The following is a 25,334-nucleotide window of genomic DNA, read 5'->3' as shown; positions in this document are numbered from 1 at the left end:
CACGCGCACTTATTTATTCTGTCTATCAATTCCATCACTTTCTGGGAAACTGGCTGTAGCTATGTTTTGGAGGGTTCCCGCTCTGGTTTCTGGCTTCAACATGCTTTCGGCCTTGTGGATTTAGTCTACACACTGTAACAATATTCTCCACAAAGCCTAAGCCCCAACCTACGCTGCCTAATCTGTTCTGCAGAAGACAATTCATGTATGCATATTTTTTAAGTTTTGATTCATTAATATTCAAGAAGAATTTAAACCAAGTACTTTTGATTTGAATAGTTCCGTCTGAAACCTGACTGCGTATTACCCTGAAGTGCCCTTAACACAGAGTTTACAGACAGAACCAGTTTCACACAAAACACAACACACCAATCGGGCTTAAAACAAACTACATTCCGCAGAAGATTTATTGACATGTTATCATGTGGTCCAATATATTGCCTTGACTTGAAATGGAACTGACTGCAACCAGAACAATAATAATTTCTGAAGTTTATGCAGCACCTGTTCACATCATCAATAATTCCCTTTTTAACTCCAGGTCCAACGTGTGTACCAGTCCAGTATAAGGTAGTCCAAAGAAAAGGAGAACAAACAGGCATTAAAAGATCGACATTAAAAGAGAGAGACACAAGTCGTTTTATTTAACAAAAAATAAATCCATTGATTATTTGAGAAGCCAACAAACAGAGAGGATGCGCTACTAGCCAGGCTGCTGCTAACTCCGCCTCCTTGGGCAACCAGGCTGCTGCTAGCTCTTCCTGGGGGTGACGGGGCGGGATCACAGGAGCGCCGGAATACATACAACGGAAAACAGGTTCAACTGAGTGTGAAGGGGAGACGTGCCACAGAGGAGAGGGAAAAGGGAGGTGGCGGAGCCAGAGGGAGAGAACTGAAGAGATAAGGGGAGAAAAGCAGCAAGAGAAAGAGAGAATAAGGAAAGCTGAGAAAGAGAGAGGTGGAGTCAGTTATGTCCCAGGCAGTGCGGTGGAGGTCCTGGTGGAGTAGTGCGTTAGGGAGGAGGTTCTGCCTCATTGGCATCTCTGTGGTCTTTGGCAGTGAGGCTTTGGGGGGGGGGGGGGTGATAGGTGGATTACCGTATGCCCCCCTTCTCCCTCTCCTTCAATTCTTCTTTCCAATCCCCTCTTCAGCTCTCTGAATTCCTCCCAGGCCAGTGTGTGTGTCTGCTGTTTATTTTAAAGTTGCCCCCCCCCCCATTGCCACAGTGATGATGGATGAGCTAAACCCCGGCTCAGCTCAGGAGATGGAGTGTAGAGGCACGCACACACACCCCCACACACAGACCCCCCCCCCCCACACACACACACACACACATACACACACAGGAGTTTACACACAGTAGCACTGACATGTGCGCGTGCGCGCACACACACACACAAAGAGACACAGACACACACGGATGCATAAACTAAAGCCTGTCCATGCTATGATAAGATACGTATACAAGACTCTGGTGGATTTACTATGTCTCTTTGTGTGTGTGCGATTAGTCATGCTTGTGTGTCTGCTCTACGTGTTTGTGTATATATGTGTGTACGTAGGTGTATGTGTGTGAGTGTGTGTATATATTTTTGCACGTGTTAGTGTACGAGTGTGTGTACGTGTGTGTGTGTGTATATGTCAGAGCGGGGAGACCAGTCAGTGCAGTGTTTCCACATCTAGCAACGGCATCCATGCCTAGCAACGGTCAGAGGTCAAAGTATGTATGAGTTCCATTAAGGCCACAGCAGGGTCGGGGTGCATCGCCACAGTCTGTATCCGCTGTTGCCTTGGCAACTGTTTTCTTCGCTTGGCATTCGTTGCCGAGTGCCCCGTAGCCAGGCAGGCTGGGGGGGGGGATTGAATGGTGGGGGGAGGAGCTAAACACTGGGCCGCTGGCGGGTGGTGTCGTAGGATCGACACACCTGGGTCTGAGACACTACCCCATGTTCCTCCTGAGAGAAGGCATATCCATCTACAGAGAAGAAAGGGGGGGAGTCAGTTAGCAGTATCTCCCAGTAACATCTGTATTACATGAACTTCATATATAATATCTGTATACAGAAAGTGAATATATAATATCTTTATCCAGGAAGTAAATGCATCATTTCTGTATACTGGAGGTGAACATATAATACCTGTATACAGAAGTTCATATATAATATCTGTATACTGGTACTGAATATATAATGCCTGTATACAGGAAGTTAATATATAATGCCTGTATACAGGAAGTTAATATATAATACCTGTATGCAGGAAGTTAATATATAATATCTATATACTGGAACTGAATATATAATGCCTGTATACAGGAAGTTAATATGTAATACCTGTATACAGGAAGTTAATATATAATACCAGTATACAGGAAGGAAATATAAAAAAAGCTAATGCCAGGACAAGGACACTTACGGGACACATTGCTCTGCTGCACAGAGTTTTTTCGTCCCACGTTGGAGGGTGTTTTTCTAAAGACCCGGGTCAACAGGTGAGCACGCTCGTTCAGACTGAAAGAGAGGAGCAATGGTCAGTTCACTCCACCAATCACAGAGCCCAAATGCAATGTGTGACAGACTACAGCACCAATCACAGCAAGACCTTCTTTAACCAACAAGTGAACCTGTCCAAAACACAACAGGTGAAGGTATTACTCAGGAGACCACGATTCTGAACCAATACATCTGTGAGAACCTTTATTTTTCATCAGGTTCAATCTTATCAGAGCTACTGTGCGCCACTTTTTTTCACAATGTAAGGCGCTCTTTTTCATCGAATGAAACCTGGACGCAACCTGGACATAAGCAGCTAAGAAACCCATCCAGTGTGGCAGGTAGCACTATCGCTCTAACTCTTGTCATTCACTGTCCTGCCAATGGTTTGAAGTTACAGCAAGTGAGTTAGCACTGGCAAGAGCCCAAACACATCTGCCAATAAGCTATCATTTCCTTATCTACTTTCCTTAATGGACACATACACTAGGTTAAAAGACATCATACTGTTCAGACCTTTTGGATATGTGGTCAAGAGATCATTTAGTATTTAGAGGATTTTTTTGTTAACATTATTTTACCAGGTAAGTATATTAAGAACACATTATTTACAGCACAGGTGTCGAACCAGTTCCACAAAGGGCCGAGTGTCTGCAGGTTTTTGGTTTTTCCTATAAATTGGTTCCTAGTTCATACCTACACAACCAGGTGAGGGTAGAAACTAACCAATCAGTGACCTAATTAACCAATCAAGTACAAGGAGAGAGCAAAAACCTGCAGACACTCGGCCCTCCGTGGAACCGGTTTGACACCTCTGATTTACAGCATATTTACAGCAATGACCTGGGAGCAATTTGGGTTAACACTGCTGTCCCGTTAAAGCCTAGTCCTGTTAGTACTAAAGAAGCCAGTCTGACAACCCCTTTGTAGACCTCACCCCAAGTCAACATCACACGTGTATGTGACCAATCAGAATGGTCTCGGGCTATGTGTCTTGGCCCGGAATTGAAGGTTAATCCAATCACATCTCTTTAGGGGTCTGCAGGGCAAACAGCCCTGTTAAGGCCAGACCCCCACACCCGCCCAGAAGACCACTCCACCAGAAGACGACTCCACCAGAGGACAACTCCACCAGAGGACGACTCCAGACAACATGCCATCACGGCCCCTCCACTCCCATGACCAAAATAACCAGCACAGTTCCTGCCCCTGCTAACACACACACACACACACACACACATGCACTCACACACATGCAAATACTCATGAACCCCATACATGTTTACTAAGCAATCTGAATAGGGACACCGGAGGTGATTGCGCTTAACCTATCTTTTTTCAACTAATCCTGAACCCAGAACTAACCCTTAACCTTACCATAATCACAATATCCTAACTTTTATGACTAAATTTATCTGAACTCTTTAACCTAAACCTAACCCGTACTCCCTAAACTTAACCCGTACTCCCTAAACTTAACCCGTACTCCCTAAACTTAACCCCAACTTTAACCCCAGTCCCAACTGTAACTGCGTTAAACCTAGCCGATAAAAAATATTTTTTCTAACTGGGTAGTGGAAGAAATGTTAGTTATGCTTTTCTGATTCAACCTCAGTTTAAGGAGGATTTTGTTAATAGTGAAACACACTTTGCACGCACACGCACACGCAAACACACACACAAACACACACAAACACACGCACACACAGCCCTTCTCTCTGTCAGTCCCCCTCCTCCTCATGACTGCTAACATTCAGAACCCAAACCAAACAGAATGTTTCCTCCTCAGAGAATGCCTTTAAAGAATGATTCCTATTGGTTCGGAGTGGCCTAGAAGTCTAAGCTGCTGGCTCCGTTACCCAGGTTCGGGGGGCAAACAGGGCTCTGAATCCGGCCCACTTCTCAATTCTAGCGCACCCTGTCCTCTGAACTATCCTCACTGTCTTAGCTAATAAATAACTTGAAATCACAGCAGTGAAAAAAGGACTGGAACTGCCCTGCTCCTCAGAATCAAGAATGCTTCTCAGGTTGTCAGGAGAAGGGTTAAATCACGACGAGGGGTTTGCCGGGCAATAGGGAAGGGGCCCTGATCCGATCCACAGTGTGTATGGACCTGGGCCAGCCTCCCCCAAGGTTACACTTCAGAGTAAGCAGCTGGGACCGGTTCCTTAACGGCACCACAGGGAACCTAGACCTGGCGTTTCTGGCAAAGCCTGAAAAACGTTCTGAAGATTTGCAATCTTCCCATTCGCCAAAGAAAATGAGGTCTGCTAGATGGATGACAAGCCGAATTAATAAAGAATAATTGGATAGACAAATAAATCAATAAATGGATATATAAATTTTCCATCTGTTAACTCATGACAGAATCCTGTTGAATGTCCCTCCTCGTAGTGTTGCTGTCTGGAAGGAGAGTCAGCCTGTGAACCATCTAAATTCTCCCCGGAGGAGCTGTGGTCCTCTACTGTACCTTTCCGGCCCCACCCTCTGTCAAGTTATGAACCACAAATACAGATGTGTGCATTTCTCCTCTCTGCTCCTCTTGTCCCCCCCCCCCCCCCCCCCCCCCCCGGGGACTATCCTGGTTCCTACCCAGGTCTAGGAGCAAGTTCATCCCAGGACAAGGCTCTCACCGGGGGCCTAAGGAAGGCGGCAAAGGCCCCTTAGTCCAAAAACAATGCCCTGCAACCCCTGGCGGTCCCGGACTACCTCCACAGCCAGACTCTGTTCAGCCCAGGCCTGATCTGTTAGCCAAGGCGTCTGACTGGATGATTGAAGAATATTGTTTCTACCCAAAGCCCACCAAAAGAGCCCAGACGTTAACCAATATACAGTCTCTCTAAACGCCAATAATTTTTCCTCCATTCCTGAACACTACACCGCACAAAGCCTCCAATGCCCTAAACCCCATTTAACGTTGTCCCCCTGAAATAAAAACTAACAATCTATATGGTGACCTCATTGTAATTGTTGATTTCAAGTCCAAACATTTCAAGCATGGCGCCGAAAGAGGAAAAAAAATAAAAATCAGGCACAATATACACAGAGAGCACTGTATATTGACTACAACACAATACAAACACACAGACACACACATCTAACTGTGTCAATAAAACACACATCTGTTACAAACACGTCTGGATCCCTAACACACACACACGTCTGTCTAACTAACACACACACACACACGTCTGTCTCACTAACACACAGCCATAGGAGCTACTGTACATCCAGTCCACACACCGCGTCCTTACAGCAGAGCAAACAGGGCCACTTCCTGCCTCCGGAGAATCACAGGAAGGGATGGACGAGAAAAACAAAGAGACATGAGACATGAGTATTGGGGTGAGTGTGAGTGTGGGGTGCAGTCAGAGAGAAGGCGGGCAGACAGGGGTCACTCCAAAGGCTTGCAGAGCGTTCACACAGGTCAGAGGTCAGAGTTCACATAGTGAGACATGTAAAACCGAGCCGAGGCACTACCTGTGTGTTTGTGTCTGTGCCCTGAGCTCTGGGGCTTGGCTTTGGCCCTGTGGAGGGGTCAACCATGTTACAAGGGGTCACCAGAAGGTCAGAGGTCAGAGTTGTAATGCCGACCTTCTGTCTTATAAACACTAACATACAGTACAGGCAGAAGTTACAACACTAGGACATGACGAAACACAGAAATCAGACATAACTAAATATTTTACGGGGGGCGTCCCCTTAGTCCAAGGAACATCCAATAGGGTGTCCAATAAGGGTTGAGGTATGAAAATGATTACATAACAGGAAGTCCGGTAAAGCTCTTGTCTGCGAGCCCCCCCACTGTGAACCTATGATGCATCGTGTGCACGTCTGACCTGCGTCCGCTGGCATCTCGGAGCACGGCGGCCCCAGGGTCCACCGCCCGGGCCTCCAGCTCCTGGACCTCCTCCAGCAGAGACTTTTTGACGGTGCGACGACCCCTGAAACACAACCGCATAGTTCCGTCACCTATGGCATCGGTGGTCACGCGTTCACCAGGTCACTGGGCGTGTCACACATGGCACCAGTGGTTATTTCACCAGGATTAATAGTGAAACCTGGGACGTGTAAACACTTGATTTGGCTACGGCACCTCTGAAACGTGGCATGGCAGTTTGGGAATGCTTAATGGACTGGAAAACATTTTCGTGTGTGTGTGTGTGTGTCTCTTGGTGTTGTACATACTGCTGTGTAAGACCCCATTTAGCTCACGTGGTAGACCTGCCACCTACACTGTCAGGGTTATGGGCTCTATTCCCACAGAGGGGTAGGGACGGAAATCCATTAAAGTCTAACCACTGACACCTATGGGCTCCTCTGGGTAAATCTAACCACTGACTCCTATGGGGTCCTCTGGATAAATCTAACCACTGACTCCTATGGGCTCCTCTGGATAAATCTAACCACTGACTCCTATGGGCTCCTCTGGGTAAATCTAACCACTGACTCCTATGGGCTCCTCTGGGTAAATCTAACCACTGACTCCTATGGGCTCCTCTGGGTAAATCTAACCACTGACTCCTATGGGCTCCTCTGGGTAAATCTAACCACTGACTCCTATGGGCTCCTCTGGATAAATCTAACCACTGACTCCTATGGGCTCCTCTGGGTAAATCTAACCACTGACTCCTATGGGCTCCTCTGGGTAAATCTAACCACTGACTCCTATGGGCTCCTCTGGATAAATCTAACCACTGACTCCTATGGGCTCCTCTGGGTAAATCTAACCACTGACTCCTATGGGCTCCTCTGGGTAAATCTAACCACTGACTCCTATGGGCTCCTCTGGGTAAATCTAACCACTGACTCCTATGGGCTCCTCTGGATAAATCTAACCACTGACTCCTATGGGCTCCTCTGGGTAAATCTAACCACTGACTCCTATGGGCTCCTCTGGGTAAATCTAACCACTGACTCCTATGGGCTCCTCTGGGTAAATCTAACCACTGACTCCTATGGGCTCCTCTGGATAAGGCCCCTGCTGAATGACTACAACGTGAATGTGTTGCCGGTCGATGGAGTCTTACACACCGCATTAACACGGACACACCGGACAAGTGTGTGTGAGCTGCCGTGTGAAAAACATATCTCTGTGTTCCCTGGTGTCTCCACAGGCACGTCTGTACTGGTTTGGGCGGTGAGGGAGTGTTACTCACGCGTTCCAGGCAAAGTCTTTCAGTAGGCAGGCTGCTGGCACCAGAACCAGACCCAGCCAGAAGTGCCAGCACTGCATCACCCTGCCAGCCTGCAACACACACACACACACACTCGTCAGCACAACACAGGAGCGAGACACACACATAAAACGAATCCAAGGCAAAATTCCAGCGATGTCAAAAGAGACATGTTGGAGAGACACACTTCATTGAGTAACTCCAGGGTTCTCGTTGACCCCTGATCTCTAACCCCAAGTCTGTCTCCAGGGGTTAATCATTCTTTAAGCCACTGTCTCAATACCTCTCGATCTCCACCAGCTCTATCTCCTGGTCTATCTCGCCCTCAGATTCTTTCCATCTGTAATTCTTTCTCTTTTGGAGCGTCTGTCTGGTCTCTGGAGTCTCTCTCTCTTCCTGTTTCCTCCTCCTGTTTCCCATTCTTTCTCCCTCCTCTGTCCTTCTACCAGGTATCAATTTCTGCCAACATATGCGGAATGCCAGCAGCAGTGAATATGTCCTGACACATTTCTGGTCATGAAGCACATCTCAATGCACAATGTTCTCAAACAGTAGGAGGATCGTTCTCATAAAAAAATAAAGAAAATAAAAGACTTCTGGTAGAACCATTTTGGGTTCCATGCAGGAAGGGTTAAACTGTACCTGGAAGCCAGCAGGGTTCTACCTGAGACCAGAAAGAGTTCTCCTACAGGGACAGCTAAATAACTCTTATGTAAGCCTTAATTCTAAGAGTGTACTAGATTTAAACTATAAAATGACTCTGTTGATGTCTGTGGGTCACCCAGCTACATTCATAGTAGATCAGAGTGTTCCTCAGTGCCCCCGGTGAGGCTGTGGTTCAGAGATAGTTACTGATAGCCTGGGCCGGACACAGCTAGAATTCCCTGGACGATTCTCCAGACTGAATAGAAAAACCATTATGAACCATTCCCAGTGACAGCTGGAAACACACCCAGAGACCCCCAGACTACACAAACACCCACACACACCGTCTGTCTGTGACACACATCCACAGAGACAGGATTTTGGTCTCAGACAAACCTTTGTACAAACACACACATACACACACACACACACACACACACACACTTGTATATGGAAGCACACATCACAACACATTCTCTTCATGTGAAAACACCCGAACACGATTACATACACATGCTGGATTATCACTAGAGTAAACAGAGAGCACTCCATGACCAGCCCAGGGTTCAATATCCCTCCCCTACAGCCAGATGAATGTAGGAGGAACAGAGAGGATGAGAGCTGGTCAGATTGTGAAAACGGGGAAAGCCAGGTGGAAAAACTGTAAGAGAGGGGGGATTGAGGACAGGGGGGAGAGCGGATGGGTAAGGGAGGGGTGAGCGGATGGGGGAGAGAGGAAGGGTGAGGCAGGGGTGAGTACATCCCGGTTCCCCAGTTAGATAAAGCAGCTGGAGCACATTCCGGATTTCTGACACAAATTGAATTAATGGTCTGAAGGGGGGCTGAGACTTCCCCCCTTCTCTCCCTCAGTGGGGTACCACAATACCCCCAACCTAGCACCTAAGTACCCCAACATAGGAGCCTTAATCAGGGAATCCCCATATAACACCCCTCTAGCCCACCCCACCCAGTCCACCAGCTATAGAGTCAACACCTCCAGAGCAGGCCGTAAAAGCCTGGGGTTCGTGTGACAGCGCAGCAGGTGCAAAGGGCCTGTAGAGTGGGCAGGCAGGGTATAAATCTCCCTGGGACTGCAGCGGTGCTGACATGGAACACCCAGAAGGCCAGCCGCCCAGGCGCCGGGCTGGGGGTCCGGAGGGGGCAGGGTAGCGTAACGGGTTACTATCCCCCCACCATCTCATCATCAAAAGGACTGACATGTTTCGGGAGAGGCGGGTTGGAAAGCACCAGGTCCATAAAGGGCACTTCCACAGGGCGGCCTTCGTTTCCAGCCTATCGTGACATATTTACGGCCCGGTCTGGTGCTGGGGTTCTGGGGTTCTGGGGCCGACCTCCACAGCGCACCTCAGCTTTCCTAGCCAACGAGGCCTGGTGGCTTGGTTCCCTACCGGGTCGTTTGAGCCAGGGGAGAACAAGACGATGAGACTTGCCTGGCCCTGCATGTCAGGGGCGATCGGGATGGACGGCCAGAAAGCTGAGTAGACGGCGAAAAAGAGCATCCAGAGAATCATACTGCCCCACACTGCCAGGTGGGAGAACTACAGCAGAGTAGAGACAGAGAGGAGGGAGAGAGGAGGAGGGAGAGAGAGAGAAGGAGGGAGGGAGAGAGGAGGAGGGAGGGAGAGAGGGAAGAAAGGAAGGGGAAAAATAGAGGTAGTGAGTTTACATAGTTACTGTACACAGACTGACTGAATATAGACAACCTTGTCTTTGGGCTTCCCTCCCTCCAACCGCATTCCTCTATATTACTCTGTCTGCCTCCCTCTCTCCCTCACGTCTCCCTCTCTCTCCAGTCTCCCTCTCTCCCTCCAGTCTCCCTCTATCCCTCCAGTCTCCCTCTATCCCTCCAGTCTCCCTCTATCCCTCCAGTCTCTGTTTCTCCCTCATCCCCCTCCAGTCTCTGTTTCTCCCTCATCCCTCCTCCTGTCTCCCTGTAAGGGGACCCTGTGTGAATTCCTCTGGGACCCTGCTTCATTAGCAGAGGCTGCTCGGTGGACAGCTGAATGGACAGGGGGGTTTCAACACCCCCTCGTCACCCACCACCCTCCTATGGAAATGCCCTGGGATGGCATCAAATGTGTGTGTGTCTGGGGGGGTGGGGGTTGTTTCTCTATACCAAGCCCCGAACAGTCAACTACCCCAACACCTGTAACCAACACTGACAGCTGTCGTCTGTAGGGCCACATGCTACACATAAGCAGTCAAGAGGGAACGAGGAATGGGCGGGGGGGGGGGTTCGAGGGAGAGATGGAGACAGGGAAAGATAGATGGGGGAGCAGGGGAGAGTGGGAGGGGCATAGATATAGAACCGCTATATATCTATGAGGGGAGGGAAATGGTTCAGTAAACAGACTGTCCTCTTACCCTGGTCCAGGCAGTGGTCTCCATGCCAGCTTTCAAACACACTGTTACCACCACATACTACGGACAGAAAGGGAGACGGGGGAGAGGGGGAGAGATTGGGGAGAGAGAGGGGGGATCAGAAGGAGTGAGAGTGAATGAGAGGGACAGGGCTCATTCACAAACAGCACCGGAGATAATTAACATCAATAATGATATATTGAAAACACAACAATATCTGTTATAACACTGAGAGGATAACTGATGATTTGGAGGATAACTTGTGATCTCAAAAGATAACTGTTGATCTCTGGGGATAACTGAGGGTCCCTGAGGATAACTGTTGATCTCTGGGGATAACTGAGGGTCCCTGAGGATAACTGTTGATCTCTGGGGATAACTGAGGGTCCCTGAGGATAACTGTTGATCTCTGGGGATAATTGAGGGTCCCTGAGGATAACTGCTGATCTCTGGGGATAACTGAGGGTCCCTGAGGATAACTGTTGATCTCTGGGGATAATTGCGGGTCCCTGAGGATAACTGTTGATCTCTGGGGATAACTGAGGGTCCCTGAGGATAACTGTTGATCTCTGGGGATAACTGAGGGTCCCTGAGGATAACTGTTGATCTCTGGGGATAACTGCGGGTCCCTGAGGTTAACTGATGATATCAGAGAATGTTCCTACCGTGTACACGATGTTCCCCACAAACAGGTAGTCAGTACCATGACCATTACTAAATGGGGTATCTGAGGAGGACACACACACATTCAGAAATATTTACTGTACACGTTACATATAATGTAGAGGGGGGGTGATTAGCAGGTTGTGTGTGTGTGTGTGTGCGTGAGTGGGCAGTTAAAGGGTGTGGGTGATTGGAGGGTTAGCAGGGTGTGTGTGTGTGTGTGTGTGTGCTGGGGGGTTAGTAGTACTTACCATGTTCTAGTACTTTGAGAGGAAACCAGAAAAGAATAATGGAATGGATCAGAGCATTTATACAGTAACCCCAGAACACCTAAGAGATAAAAGGCAGAGAGAAGGATGGAGAGAGAGACAGAGAGAAGGATGGAGAGAGAGTGAGATAGAGAGAAGATTGGAGAGAGAGTGAGATAGAGAGAAGATTGGTTAGAGAAAGAGAGTACAGAAGTAGTCAGTAAAACCAATGCCAAAATACACAGAGCCTGCATACAGTTTCCCTTACAGTAATCCTACCACTGTGTATTCACCATCATTCACCAAGCAACTGCCATACTCCTACACACCCACACCCACACACACATACACACACACACCTTCCAGTCTAAATGAATGACTTCCTTATTCTAGACCTCTGCATCTTGTTAGAGTTACCATGGGGACAGCCTGGTCTCCCTGCCACCTTGTTTACCCTATTTCAAACAAACATCAGGCAGTACACATCAATCACAGACACTAACCCCTGGCATGACCTATAAAAAACAGAGACAATAACCCCTGGCATGACCTATAAAACACAGAGACAATAACCCCTGGCATGACCTGTCAAACACAGAGACAATAACCCCTGGCATGACCTGTCAAACACAGAGACAATAACCCCTGGCATGACCTATAAAAAACAGAGACAATAACCCCTTGCATGACCTACGAAACACAGAGACACAAAACCCAGAACATAACCTATCAAACACAGTGACACTAAACCCAGACATGACCTATCAAACACAGTGACACTAAACCCAGACATGACCTATCAAACACAGTGACACTAAACCCAGACATGACCTATCAAACACAGTGACACTAAACCCAGACATGACCTATCAAACACAGTGACACTAAACCCAGACATGACCTATCAAACACAGTGACACTAAACCCAGACATGACCTATCAAACACAGTGACACTAAACCCAGACATGACCTATCAAACACAGTGACACTAAACCCAGACATGACCTATCAAACACAGAGCTATAGGAAATTCTAAATAGGTCCATTTCAGATAACAGAACAATGTCTTTAGGGCCTTGCAGGTATGTGAAAGTCCAATACTAGTTTACATATATATATCTACAGTATATGTAGGTTTTTCCATTAACAATGACGACAAATGTAAATATTGCAGAAACTGTAAACGTGGTGTATGTGTGTACCTTAGTGTTGAAACCCTCGGCATTCTGAGTGATCCTGTATAACTGGGGAAAGCGGAGCATGTTCTGTTGGCTGCACGGCCGGTCGAAGATCCCCAGAGTGAACGGAGGCAGGGCTGTGAAGATCTGACACACACACAAACACGCACACAAACAGGCACGCACAAGGTGCAAAGGTAAACGCCGTGAAACAACTGCCTTCCAGAGACCTAGACACTGCTCTGTTATGCTGCACGCTGTCTTGGTCGCACAATCAACACAACAATCAGCAGCACAATTAGAAGGAATTCCAGGCCTGTGACCCACGGGGAGCCGGAGGGCCACACACTATTACTGAGACGTATCAGCAGGACACACAGTGTGGAGAAGACCGGCGGTATGCAGATGAAGCGGCGATAACAGACAGACCACACGGCCACGGCCTGGAGATGTGGAAAAAGATGGAGCGAAAGACAGAGGGAAAGAGAGAGTGAAAGAGAGTGAGCGAGTTAAAGAGACCGAGAGTGAAAGAAAGAGAGTGAAAGAGAGTGAAGAGTAATATAGAGGGAGAGCGATCCCCTGTAGCTCAGTTGTTAGAGCGCGATGTCTTCAGTGTCAGGGTCGTGGGTTCACTGGGGTCCAGGGTGAAAATGTCTGCAAAGGTATGTACTCACTAAGTGGCTTTGGATAGAAGCATCTGCTAAATGACTAAAACGTAAACGACTGAAAAACGGAGTGGAAGGCATTTCAGAGAGAACGGGGGACATTTCAAAGTGAGGGAATGGGGAAAAAGAGCAAAGGGAAAACAAGACAGAACAACGGAAAACTATGGAAAGTGAGACAGGGAAAGAGTGGGTTGAGAAAGACAAGAGAGAAATACTAAGGGGGATCGTGAAAGTCCAGAGACACATCCAGAGAGGGATCAAACGAGAGAGAGACAGACACATCCAGAGTGGGATCAAACTAGAGACAGAGAGAGAGACACATCCAGAGAGACAGACAGACAGAGAGGGATCAAACGAGAGAGACAGAGAAAGAGAGAGAGAGAGAGAGAGAGAGAGACATCCAGAGAGACATACTGAGAGACAGACACATCCAGAGAGACAGACAAACAGAGAGAGAGAGAGACAGACACATCCAGAGAGACACAGAGAGACAGACAGGGTGAATAGAGTGGAAACTCACCACATTGTAGAGGCCTATACACCAGCGCTCAAACAGGATTTGTCCAGAGAAGCCGTTCACAAAGGCAAACCACAGCTGGACAAAGGAGAGCAATGATTCAGGATGATTCAGGATGAGTGAGATAAGGGAGGGCATAATTAATTCCTTCAGGGTTACACAGAGGAGAACCATGTGATACATGGATCAGTATGATGTGGGAAGGGGTTGATCTGTGACAGATCCTGGATCCACTTTCCATGCTCAACGGTTAAGCTATCTACAAAAAATAGCAGTTAAGTAGAAGTGTCTAATCATACACACTCATCCGCCTCGATGTCTACCCTTTGTGGACAGAGACTGGCCATGACCTTTGACCTACTGAGTTCTGACCTACAGAGTTCTAATCATACACACTCATCCACCTCGGTGTCTCCCCATTGTGGACAGAGACAGCCCATGACCTTTGACCTACAGAGTTCTGCAGGAAGTCAATCATGAGTGATAATCATAGATATACTCACACATACACACACCCTTCTCATGTGTACACACACACACACACACACACACACAAAAAACATTTTGCAGGAGTGAGAGCCAAAGTGAGTTTGGGGGTCCAATGAGGGTCTGCACCTGCTGGCTTCCTAATGTTAGACGGGGGGGGGGGGTGGGGGGGGTGGAGGGACAGCTGAAAAATGGCACTCATGAAAGGAGGGTCACAGTTCCCAAGATGTCCCTCACCCATCCCACAAACAGAAGGCCGGATCAGAGACCTGACCGACACAGTGCGTGTGTCTGTGTGTGTGTGTGTGTGTGACAGAGAGAGAGAAAGCAGACACCAGAGAGGTCACCTCATCCATCACTGTCAAACATTTCGACAAACAGCTGCAAAATATCTCTGTTAATGTAAGTGTGTGTGTGTGTGTGTAAGTGTGTGTGCGCGAGAGAGAAAGAGAAAGAAAGCAATCTATGAAGAAAAGGGAGTTGGTCAATTTCAAATGGCTCCAACTCCTACTAATGTAACTCTTTCTACTGAAAATGATTCTACTGTACAGTGGCTTTCAAAAGTATTCACCCGCTTGTACTGTTACAGCATGAACTCAGAATGGATTTCATTAGGGATTTTGGCTGCTGACAAACAAAACCGGGTGAGAAAAGGTACTAGTCAAGGAGTCCCTCAAGAGGATGTGGCAAATCTGAAGGAGTTACAGTCTTCCATGGCTGAGCTGGGAGACCCAGCAACAATAGCCTGGGACCTTCAAACAAGTAACCTTCAGGGAAGAGTGGCAAAAAGAAAGTAATTGTTGAAAGAAACCACGATGGGACCAAAATAGAGCTTTTTGGCCACAATGCTAAGTGCTATGTTTGGCGCAAGCCTAACACCGCACATAATTCTGACAAACACCATTCCTACTGTGAAGCATGTTGGCAGGAGCATCATGATGTGGGGCCTGGAAAGCATCTGAAGATAGATGGCAAAACGGATGCAGTAAAGTACAGAGAAATCCTGGAGGAAAACCTGCTGAAGTCTGCAAGAGACCTGGGACTTGGGTAAAGAGAAATCTTCCAGCCTGACAATGACCTCTCCAAACATACAACCAAAGCCACACTGGATTGGCTTAATAAACAAAAAGGACAATTTCCTGAAATGGCGCCATCCAACTTCTCGGAGCTTGAGTAATTTTGCAAAGAAGAATGGGCAGCAATTCCTGTCTAGATGGTAGGGACCCATCAAAATAGACCCATGGATGTAATTCCAGCCAAAGATGCATTGACCAATTATTGGTTAAGGGGGATGAAGACTAAATGAATAAATAATTTTGTATTATTGAATTAATCATTTTGTTAATGAAACAATTATAAAATGTTTTGTGTTGATAACCTAAAATGTAAAAAAAATTCCAATTTGATTTCATGTTGTAACACAACAGAATGTGAACTAGTCCAAGGGGGGGGGGGGGGGGGGGGGGGGGGGGGGGTGAATACTTTTGAGAGCCACTGTAAATCCTAGTTTCTGAACTGTCATATATGACAAGAACACGGGTGTGGGCGGGGTCAGGAAAAAGGGGCATGTCTTACCTCAATAATGTAGAGAACCACATTCTTATAGAAGCAGTACAGAATACACTTAGTGACGCGGTTATAACTCCACGCTCCATGGACCAGCAACAGCTTCTCCAGGTAGGAAAACTGGGAACATTCAAAAAAAAAGAGAGGGGAAAGGTGAGCGAGAGAGAGAAAGGGAATGAGAGAGAAAAAGAGAAGGAGAGAGCGAGAGGGAGACAGTGAGGGAGTGAAGAGAAAGAAAGGGCATGCGATAGGAAGCGAGAGGCAAAGCAAAGGGTAAGATAGGAAGAGAGAGAGACAGAGAGCAGCACACAGCCAAGGGGCAAAGGCAGATAAGCAGAGATAAACAGAGAGACACCGACTCCTAGATTCCTCTGGCCTCTCACACAGCCCTATCTTCTCCCTGCCCCCTTTCTGCCCACGGGGACACATGTTAGCCATTAACACAGCGGAGAGCTGCCAGACCACAAACAGGCTGCGGGCTGGAATCCACTTAGCGACTCCGTGTTACCTGGGCAATGGAATAGTCAGAGGAGTTGGTGGCCTGCATGCCCTCGTTGCCACTGATGCCCACCCCGACGTGGGCGGTCTGGATCATGCCCACGTCGTTGGCGCCGTCGCCTATGGCCAGGGTGATGGCCTTCACGTGCTTCTTCACCATGTCCACGATCTCCGACTTCTGGAGGGGAGACACCCTGGGCAAAGAGAGAAAGGTCAGGCAAAAAGACGTTACCGGTCACGTAAATAGGAGTGATAGATGTATGGACGGGGAAGACTGGGGAAAACACAACAGGAGGGGAACAGATGGAGAGATCGAGAGAAAGACAGGGAGAAAAAGAAAGAACGAAAGAGAGGGTGGTGAGTGATAGAAAGACCAGCTAAATAACAACACCTGAAAAATGTATTAAAAATGATTGGAGAAAAAAAACAGTTGAATAAAGAGAAAAAAACAAGAGTTGGCAGAGTATCAGAGAACCCCCCCCCCCCCACACACACACACAAGTAAACATAGTCATGTTTTTGTTTAGTGGTTTCCATCAGGTAGCAGGAAACAGTGAAGAGCAAGCTTAAAACACACAACATGGCTTCTATTAAGTGCCAATTTCCAACGTAAGAAATTGCTTTAACAGATCAGATTTTGCTGCCCCAGTTCCTTAACCATTAGTGGGAAGGTTATGCATCTGCTCAGGTATCAGTGGTTTGGGGCAAATGTTTCCCTCTAATGTCCTTGTGTAATAGCAGGCTGGGGGAGTGGAATGAATCCCAGAGGTCCTCCACACTCTTAACCTGTGACCTCTGTCTGTCTGTCTCCTAAACCAGCTTTGTTTACGCAAACACAATATGATGAGCCCAGGGGAGAGGAACTTGGATCAGACCTGTGCTTTGTGTATTTGCGTGTGCGCGCATTTACGCATGTGTATTCAAAGTCTGAGGGACTTAAGGTTTGCCTCAGAAAGACATGAGTCTTGCTGCTAACTGAATCTCAGGCCTGTCGTGAAATCAGGACCCACAGTGGTTTCAAGGCAACAAGGACCACTCTTTCTTGAATGAGAGGGGGAGAAGGGCTTGGTCAAATCTCTACACCAGCATATAACCTTTCTATGAATCTCTATCGCCATTTCCTTCTTAATAGGAGAAAAAATGTCTTAAAGATGGTCTGTGTGTCCTGAGCAGGGCTGTGGCCCGGTCAAGTTGAGATCACATTGCTGGGTGGTCCGCTAAACACGCCACTGCACACACACACACTATGTTCAGAGGGGAAACCCCAGAGAGAGGCTTGGCTGAAGATGATGTTGAGAGATGAGCCTCTGCTCTCTGAGCTGTCAGTCAGTATCTGTGGTCCTGTCTGTGGTTATTTCTGTGGTTCTGTGTCTGTGGTTCTGTGTCTGTGGTTCTGTGTCTGTGAGAGAGAGAAGGAATGTGAGAGAGAAGACTGAGTGACTCAACATTTATTTTAGAATTTCAGTTTAGTCATAAAACATCCACTCACTGAAACACACACCCACACATACATACATACATACACACATACACACATACACACACACACGCACAAAGCTTTGAAAATATAATCTCAGGACAGATGAAAGGGAGTAAATGTTTTTCATGGTGGAATTGAGCAGAAAATAAGTAGTTTAAAGTGGCTGTTTAAACAAACAAAGTGTGAAGTCAGGAACCCAAGCACGGAGGCCTGCCTGCATGGAACATCCCAGACACACAACCACTCACCACAGAATCCCCCCACACACACGCACGCACAGAATCCCCCCACACAAAGCAAAGCCTCAGACATGCATGAATAAGCTCACATCCACTATTTCCATACTGTACATACAGCGATGGGAACAGTGTGTGGATTGTTTAACATGTTCTGTATTTCTGCATGATCTTCGTCTAACACCTAATCATAGATGCACCGAACACGATGAAACGAATAACAACCTTTCCATTTCATCATTGAGAAAATTAATCCAAGATTACATTTCATTGTTGCATTTCAACTTCTAGATTATTCAGCTCTATTAAATGTATTAAAGTTCAGGAGACTTTTGAACCCATATTCTTTGCTATGATGCACAGTACCTCTATGTTTTATGACAAGTGGAGTAGGTTTCTTTGAGTAGTGAAGATGTTTCTGAACCCTGATTACATGAACACTGAAACCTGATTACATGAACCCTGAACCCTGATTACATGAACACTGAACCCTGATTACATGAACCCTGAACCCTGATTACATGAACACTGAAACCTGATTACATGAACCCTGAACCCTGATTACATGAACACTGAACCCTGATTACATGAACCCTGAACCCTGATTACATGAACACTGAAACCTGATTACATGAACCCTGAACCCTGATTACATGAACACTGAAACCTGATTACATGAACCCTGAACCCTGATTACATGAACACTGAAACCTGATTACCTGAAACCTGATTACATGAACCCTGAATCCTGATTACATGAACCCTGATTACATGAACCCCGCTTACATGAACCCTGATTAAAGCCCTGACTTAAAAAAAAGACAAAAACATGAATAACCCAGTAAACTTGACTTTGATGAAGATCGCTTAGGTCAAATGTGTGTAAGAATGCAAACAATGCTAAAGAGCTGACAAACCTTAAAAGAACACACACACCCACCCAGCAGGAGGACAGGATCATGAGTGGGCCAGGGAAAGCAGGGTGAGGAGTAGAGAGGGGGGGGGGGTGAGACAGGGGAGGGTTTGTAAGGCCTAGGGGACTGGAGTCCGGATATGACTTTTATGCTAGGGAGAGTCAATTACTTCCCTTCTGACACACACACACACGCATGAATAAACACAGAGACACACAATGGAAACGATTTTGCTTAACATCACAGCTGGTGTGAGGTGGAAACAGGACCGAAAAAGGACCGGTAAACAATCTACGAGAACATTGTATAAATGAAAGTATGGATGTGTGTGTGTGTGTGTGTGGGGGGGTGGGGGTGGGGGTGGGTCTTTTGTGGGATAATAGCGGTAAGTGAGTCATGACTTTGACATTTCCATGTTGTGCATTACATTACCCTCTGAGCTGCGAGCCAAGTCTTTATAAGCCAGACACACTATGGGCTACCTAGGACTCCCAACACACGCGCCTCCATGCTACTGCGTAGGGAGCAGAACCAGGTGAGTGCCGGTACATCTTGTACCTGCAGCAGATAACGGCCTTGCAGGACAGGGCGAGGTCTAGGAAGGCTTGGCGCAGCTCGAAGGAGAGGGCGTATTTCAGGGTCTGTCCATCGATGATCAGAGCCAGCTCATTCTCCTTCCCAAGAGAGTCTCCCAGTGATGTACAGTGGGTTGTCAATGTGGCCCGTGTTGCCTATGAGGAAATGGACCAGAACCAGAACGCATTCATTAAATGGTGAAAGATAGGGGAGTTGTCCCTGAACCTAACCATAACCTTGATGACCTAACCTTTATACATAAACTTAACCTAGCCCTAATGCCTAACCTTAAACCCAACCAGTAATGCCTAAATGCAACCTAGCCTTAATTTATAACCCTAACCCTAATTTGAAATGTCACCCAAAACCTAACCCCTAAGTCAATTTTACATGTTTTACGTACCTTCTGCAGAACTTACAGTCTCCAAAAGTTAAGTACCCCCCCCCCCCCACACACACACACACATACACACAGAGTAAAGGGGTGTTCAGTACAGTGATGTTCAGTACTCACTCTAACATGGTACAGCTCATACAGTTCAGAGGGAGTGAGAGATGAAAAGGAACAAATGTGTAAGGAGAAGGAAGGAAGGGAAAGAGGACAGATATAGAGCACAATATTGTGAAAGAGAGAGAGGAGATATCCATATCCTAATGGGTAGTTTGCTGCTCAGGGCCATCAACAGATCTATACATCACTAGCAACACAATATGAAGTCTGATACGAAAACTGAAACATACACAGGCTGTAATAGTCTGAGCAGGGTGTAACAGTCTGTATTGAGGGGCAGTAGATTGGGGCAGGGTGTAACAGTCTGTATTGAGGGCCAGTAGATTGGGGCAGGGTGTAACAGTGTGTATTGAGGTCCAGTAGATTGGGGCAGGGAGTAACAGTCTGTATTGAGGGCCAGTAGATTGGGGCAGGGTGTAACAGTCTGTATAGAGGGGCAGTAGATTGGGTAGGGTGTAACAGTCTGTATAGAGGGGCAGTAGATTAGGGCAGGGTGCAACAGTCTGTATAGAGGGGCAGTAGATTGGGGCAGGGTGAAACAGTCTGTATAGAGGGGCAGTAGATTGGGGCAGGGTGTAACAGTCTGTATAGAGGGGCAGTGTGTAACAGTCTGTATAGAGGGGCAGTAGATTGGGGCAGGGTGTAACAGTCTGTATAAAGGGGCAGTAGATTGGGGCAGGGTGTAACAGTCTGTATAGAGGGGCAGTAGATTGGGGCAGGGTGAAACAGTCTGTATAGAGTGGCAGTAGATTGGGGCAGGGTGAAACAGTCGGTATAGAGGGGCAGTAGATTGGGGCAGTTTAGATGGAGCTGTTGATAACAGAGGAACTGCGACTAATTGAGAAAACAAACATCTCATAGACTCTAATGAAAACCATGTGGTCAGACAAGCACGCAAAGCTCCCCCACATAGCTCACGCACACGAACAGGAGACTACACACACACACACACACACACACACGCATGCGCGCGCGCACACTGACAGCCCATAAACCTAAAGGAGACTTGATCCTCACATAAACATGTGCAATACAACACATAATCCACACACAAACACAGTTCCAGGATATGGATGTACACACACGCTGACTATAAACAGTAAAACACTTTCACAATGTTCACTATATACAGATGAAGGTATTGAAAATCACAGCACCAGGCAGAAACACAAACAAGGATACACACGTTCTGGTTCAAATGAACCCACAGTGAAGAGAGGGTTACTTTCACCCAGATGATTCCAGTCACCCTGAAACCTCTGCTGAGATGATCCCTCTGTCTACTGACCAGTGTGGGAGAAATGGACACAAACCTTCCCTTCACCTCCCCCACACACACACACACCCACACACACACCCACCCACACACACACCCACACACACAGACACACCCACACACACACCCACCCACACAGACACACACACACAGTCACATTCCCCTACAATCCAACAGCATGCAGTCCCTTCTCTTTGCTGTTTTCTCAGCTTTGGTTTGTGTGTTTTTCTTCGATTCCGGAATTCCTGTTTGCATATTCTTCTAAACAGGCAGTATGAAAACAAACACAATGAAAGGATTAAAGGCAATTAAAGTTGTCAAAGTTCTCAGAAGTCTGTGTGTGCGCGTGCGTGTGTGAATGTGTGTACATGATTCTAGGTGCACTGTCAGATCTAATCCCAACGCACATCTATCTGCCCCATTCCAATATTTTTCATAGCGTCAGTGAAGGACTAAATAAATGCAATTGTACACTTTCTCAAGGCAATTAAGAAAATGCGAATAAATTAACACTTTATGGGTGAGCTGAATTTAGAATATGTGCCTTCAATGACTTCACCCAGACTCGGTTGATATACTGGTGGTTTGGTGTAGAGGGTCTGTCTCAATATTATCATGAGAAATTACAGCCTACATCATCACCACTACTAATTTTCTCTCTCTCACACACACACACACACACACTCACACACACATACACATACAATGAGTCAAACTGGCAGCAAACAGTGTTAAGGCTTATCACATTGCTGCTAATGACCTTCAGCTACTTGTTAGAGCAGGGAGAGAGACCCACCTGACACTCACTGGCTAGTGGAGCAGAAATTAACACTCCATAACTAATTATTAGTAAACCTCATAAAGCCGTTCGGCCAAGCTTTATAGGTCACAGGTTTCTATAATATACCGCACCGCTTTTCTAAATGTCTTTTTCTAAATGTGAAACCAACTGGATATCTACAAATAAGAGATCCTCTCCAAATACCGACCAACACAACAGCCCCAGGATCAGATGAATTCCTTTATGGCTCCTAAATACATCAGACCCAAGGCTGTAATCTGGGGAAGAGAACCGAATGCCTCGGCAACATGACAGCAAAGGCATCTGGAAAAATGTGTGATCTGCATCAAAATCTCTCATCAGCAAGTATTTTTAAAATATATTCTTAAATATTACTGCGCTATTTTTTACACATTTCCAAATAAAATAATTTGAGGACAAAGTTTCTCTTTGTCCTCTTTCTCTAATGTCACAGCCTCTTTTCCTCTTTCTCAAATGTCACTACCTCTGTTCCTCTTTCTCAAATGTAACAGCCTATGTTCCTCTTTCTCAAATGTCACAGCCTCTTTTCCTCTTTCTCAAAAGTCACTACCTCTGTTCCTCTTTCTCAAATGTTACAGCCTCTGTTCCTCTTTCTCTAATGTCACAGCCTCTGTTCCTCTTTCTCAAATGTCACTGCCTCTGTTCCTCTTTCTCTAATGTCACAGCCTCTGTTCCTCTTTCTCAAATGTCACTGCCTCTGTTCCTCTTTCTGTAATGTCACAGCCTCTGTTCCACTTTCTCAAATGTCACTGCCTGTGTTCCTCTTTCTCAAATCTCACTGCCTCTGTTCCTCTTTCTCAAATGTCACTACCTCTGTTCCTCTTTCTCAAATGTCACAGCCTCTGTTCCTCTTTCTCAAATGTCACAGCCTCTGTTCCTCTTTTTCAAATGTCACTGCCTCTGTTCCTCTTTCTTAAATGTCACTGCCTCTGTTCCTATTTTTTAAATGTCACTGCCTCTGTTCCTCTTTCTTAAATGTCACTTCCTTTGTTCCTATTTCTCAAATGTCACTGCCTCTGTTCCTCTTTTTAAATGTCACAGCTTCTGTTCCTCTTTCTCAAATGTCACTACCTCTGTTCCTCTTTCTCAAATGTCACAGTCTCTGTTCTTCTTTCTCAAATGTCACAGCCTCTGTTCCTCTTTTTCAAATGTCACTGCCTCTGTTCCTCTTTCTCTAATGTCACTGCCTCTGTTCCTCTTTTTAAATGTCACAGCTTCTGTTCCTCTTTCTCAAATCTCACTGCCTCTGTTCCTCTTTCTGTAATGTCAGCCTCTGTTCCTCTTTCTGTAATGTCACAGCCTCTGTTCCTCTTTCTCAAATGTCACTACCTCTGTTCCTCTTTCTAAAATGTCACTACCTCCGTTCCTCTTTCTCAAATGTCACTGCCTCCGTTCCTCTTTCTCTAATGTCACAGCCTCCGTTCCTCTTTCTCAAATGTCACTGCCTCTGTTCCTCTTTCTCAAATGTCACTGCATTTGTTCCTATTTCTCAAATGTCACAGTCTCTGTTCCTCTTCCTCAAATGTCACAGTCTCTGATCCTCTCGTTTAAATGTCATTGCCTCTGTTCCTCTTTCTCTAATGTCACAGCCTCTGTTCCTCTTTCTCTAATGTCACAGCTTCTGTTCCTCTTTTTTAAATGTCACTGCCTCTATTCCTCTTTCTCTAATGTCACAGCCTCTGTTCCTCTTTCTCAAATGTCACAGCCTCTGTTCCTATTTCTCTAATCTCCAACATCAACGCCTCTATTCCTCTTTCTCTGAAGTCACTCCCTCTATTCCTCTTTCTCTAATCTCTGAACTGCCTCTATTCCTCCTTCTCTAATCTCTAGTGGACTGACTACACAAACGTGATCCCATATATCTGTCAGTAAACACTGGGTTGCTGGAGACATTAAGCACCATTAGTTCCCGGTGCCTTGGAGAAAACCAAAATATGCAATTGCAAGCATCTGTCCGGTTCAGACAGAGTGAGGAGATTTGGCCCACAGACTTGCTGGCGATCTTCAAAAAGAAGCAGGGTGGAGCTCTTTGTCCTGGTTCCAATCTCATCTCACACAAGGACCCTGAAGTTAATTGAGCATCTGACCAATTACTCAATACTTTGGTTCTGTGTGAACCACAAGTCATCTTTCTGAAAAAGATTGTTGGAATTGCTGTATCAGCCAATTGCATTGATCTCTCAGTGGCAGTCCAGCTCAGTCCCAAAATAAATGTTATTTTTTAAATCCATCGGAGCTGGGAACAGGCTTCAACACAGATTCAGACACATCGCATAGACCCTTATCACGGATATATTTAGAACCGAGCGGGGGAAAGTTCTGATGGTGTGACAAATCACAGATCGCCCTCTCTCAACACACACATTTACAGTGGAGAAGAGACACGCCTCAGGACGTGACATATTCCAGGTCACCTTCTCCGTTCGTAGTAGGGCTCTGGTTACAGTGTGACCCGGTGTAGAAGACAACTGGATCTGACGCACGCACGCACACGCACACACACGCACACACACACCAGCGCATGCACAAAGAGAATGAGGAAGCAGGGTACATTACTGAGAGGAGAGGTAAGTGGAGAATCAGGGGGCGGGGCGGGGGGGGGGGGCGGTAATCAGAGGGTAGGAGTATGTGGGAAGGCTGTGAGGGCTGAATGAGCAGAGGGTGAAAATGGGGGAGGGAGGGGGGGGGGGGATTAAGAGGAGGAGACAGAAACGCTCATATCTGAAGTGCAGATTCTGTCACCAGTGAGATTTAATACATTGTTTAATTATCAGCCAGGCATCTGTGCAAACAAACACCCACATCCTCAACCAGACACGCCCCCCTGACAGAACTATACACACCCAGACACAGAAACACACACACACCCCAGACATGCAAACAAAAGGTTTTGTAAGTTTATACTCTGACTTTTTTGCGAGTATGTGTGTGTGTGTGTGTGTGTGAGAGTGAGAGTGATAGAGAGAGATGATTAATGAGCAGCAGAGTTAGGATGTTTGT

General features: G+C 46.6%; 1 protein-coding gene across 16 annotated transcripts in view; it reads right to left on the bottom strand.

Moving 5' to 3' along the window:
• Window positions 1-1,589: 1,589 nt before the first annotated feature.
• The window catches only part of atp8a2 (ATPase phospholipid transporting 8A2), a 48,526-nt gene continuing 24,781 nt past the window's right edge, over window positions 1,590-25,334 (bottom strand). For 10 of the 16 annotated variants that reach the window (XM_029116255.2, XM_029116256.2, XM_029116258.2 and 7 more), the window contains 15 exons: window positions 19,707-19,879; window positions 16,529-16,712; window positions 16,030-16,140; window positions 13,972-14,046; window positions 12,811-12,933; window positions 11,611-11,689; window positions 11,362-11,423; window positions 10,700-10,756; window positions 9,766-9,873; window positions 7,652-7,740; window positions 6,332-6,436; window positions 5,973-6,019; window positions 5,736-5,769; window positions 2,416-2,510; window positions 1,590-1,975 (listed from right to left, as the gene is read on the bottom strand). In XM_029116255.2, the coding sequence (XP_028972088.2) occupies window positions 1,881-1,975; window positions 2,416-2,510; window positions 5,736-5,769; window positions 5,973-6,019; window positions 6,332-6,436; window positions 7,652-7,740; window positions 9,766-9,873; window positions 10,700-10,756; window positions 11,362-11,423; window positions 11,611-11,689; window positions 12,811-12,933; window positions 13,972-14,046; window positions 16,030-16,140; window positions 16,529-16,712; window positions 19,707-19,879 (1,437 nt within the window). In that variant the 3' untranslated portion in view covers window positions 1,590-1,880. Of the gene's footprint in view, window positions 1,976-2,415; window positions 2,511-5,735; window positions 5,770-5,972; window positions 6,020-6,331; window positions 6,437-7,651; window positions 7,741-9,765; window positions 9,874-10,699; window positions 10,757-11,361; window positions 11,424-11,610; window positions 11,690-12,810; window positions 12,934-13,971; window positions 14,047-16,029; window positions 16,141-16,528; window positions 16,713-19,706; window positions 19,880-25,334 lie in introns of those variants that run through there. The other 6 variants (XR_004575063.1, XR_004575064.1, XM_034289312.1 and 3 more) reach the window with 6 other exon arrangements.

Source organism: Esox lucius, chromosome 21 (assembly GCF_011004845.1).
Source record: "Esox lucius isolate fEsoLuc1 chromosome 21, fEsoLuc1.pri, whole genome shotgun sequence".
NCBI classification, from domain to species: domain Eukaryota; kingdom Metazoa; phylum Chordata; class Actinopteri; order Esociformes; family Esocidae; genus Esox; species Esox lucius.
This window is presented reverse-complemented; position numbering and strand designations above follow the sequence as displayed.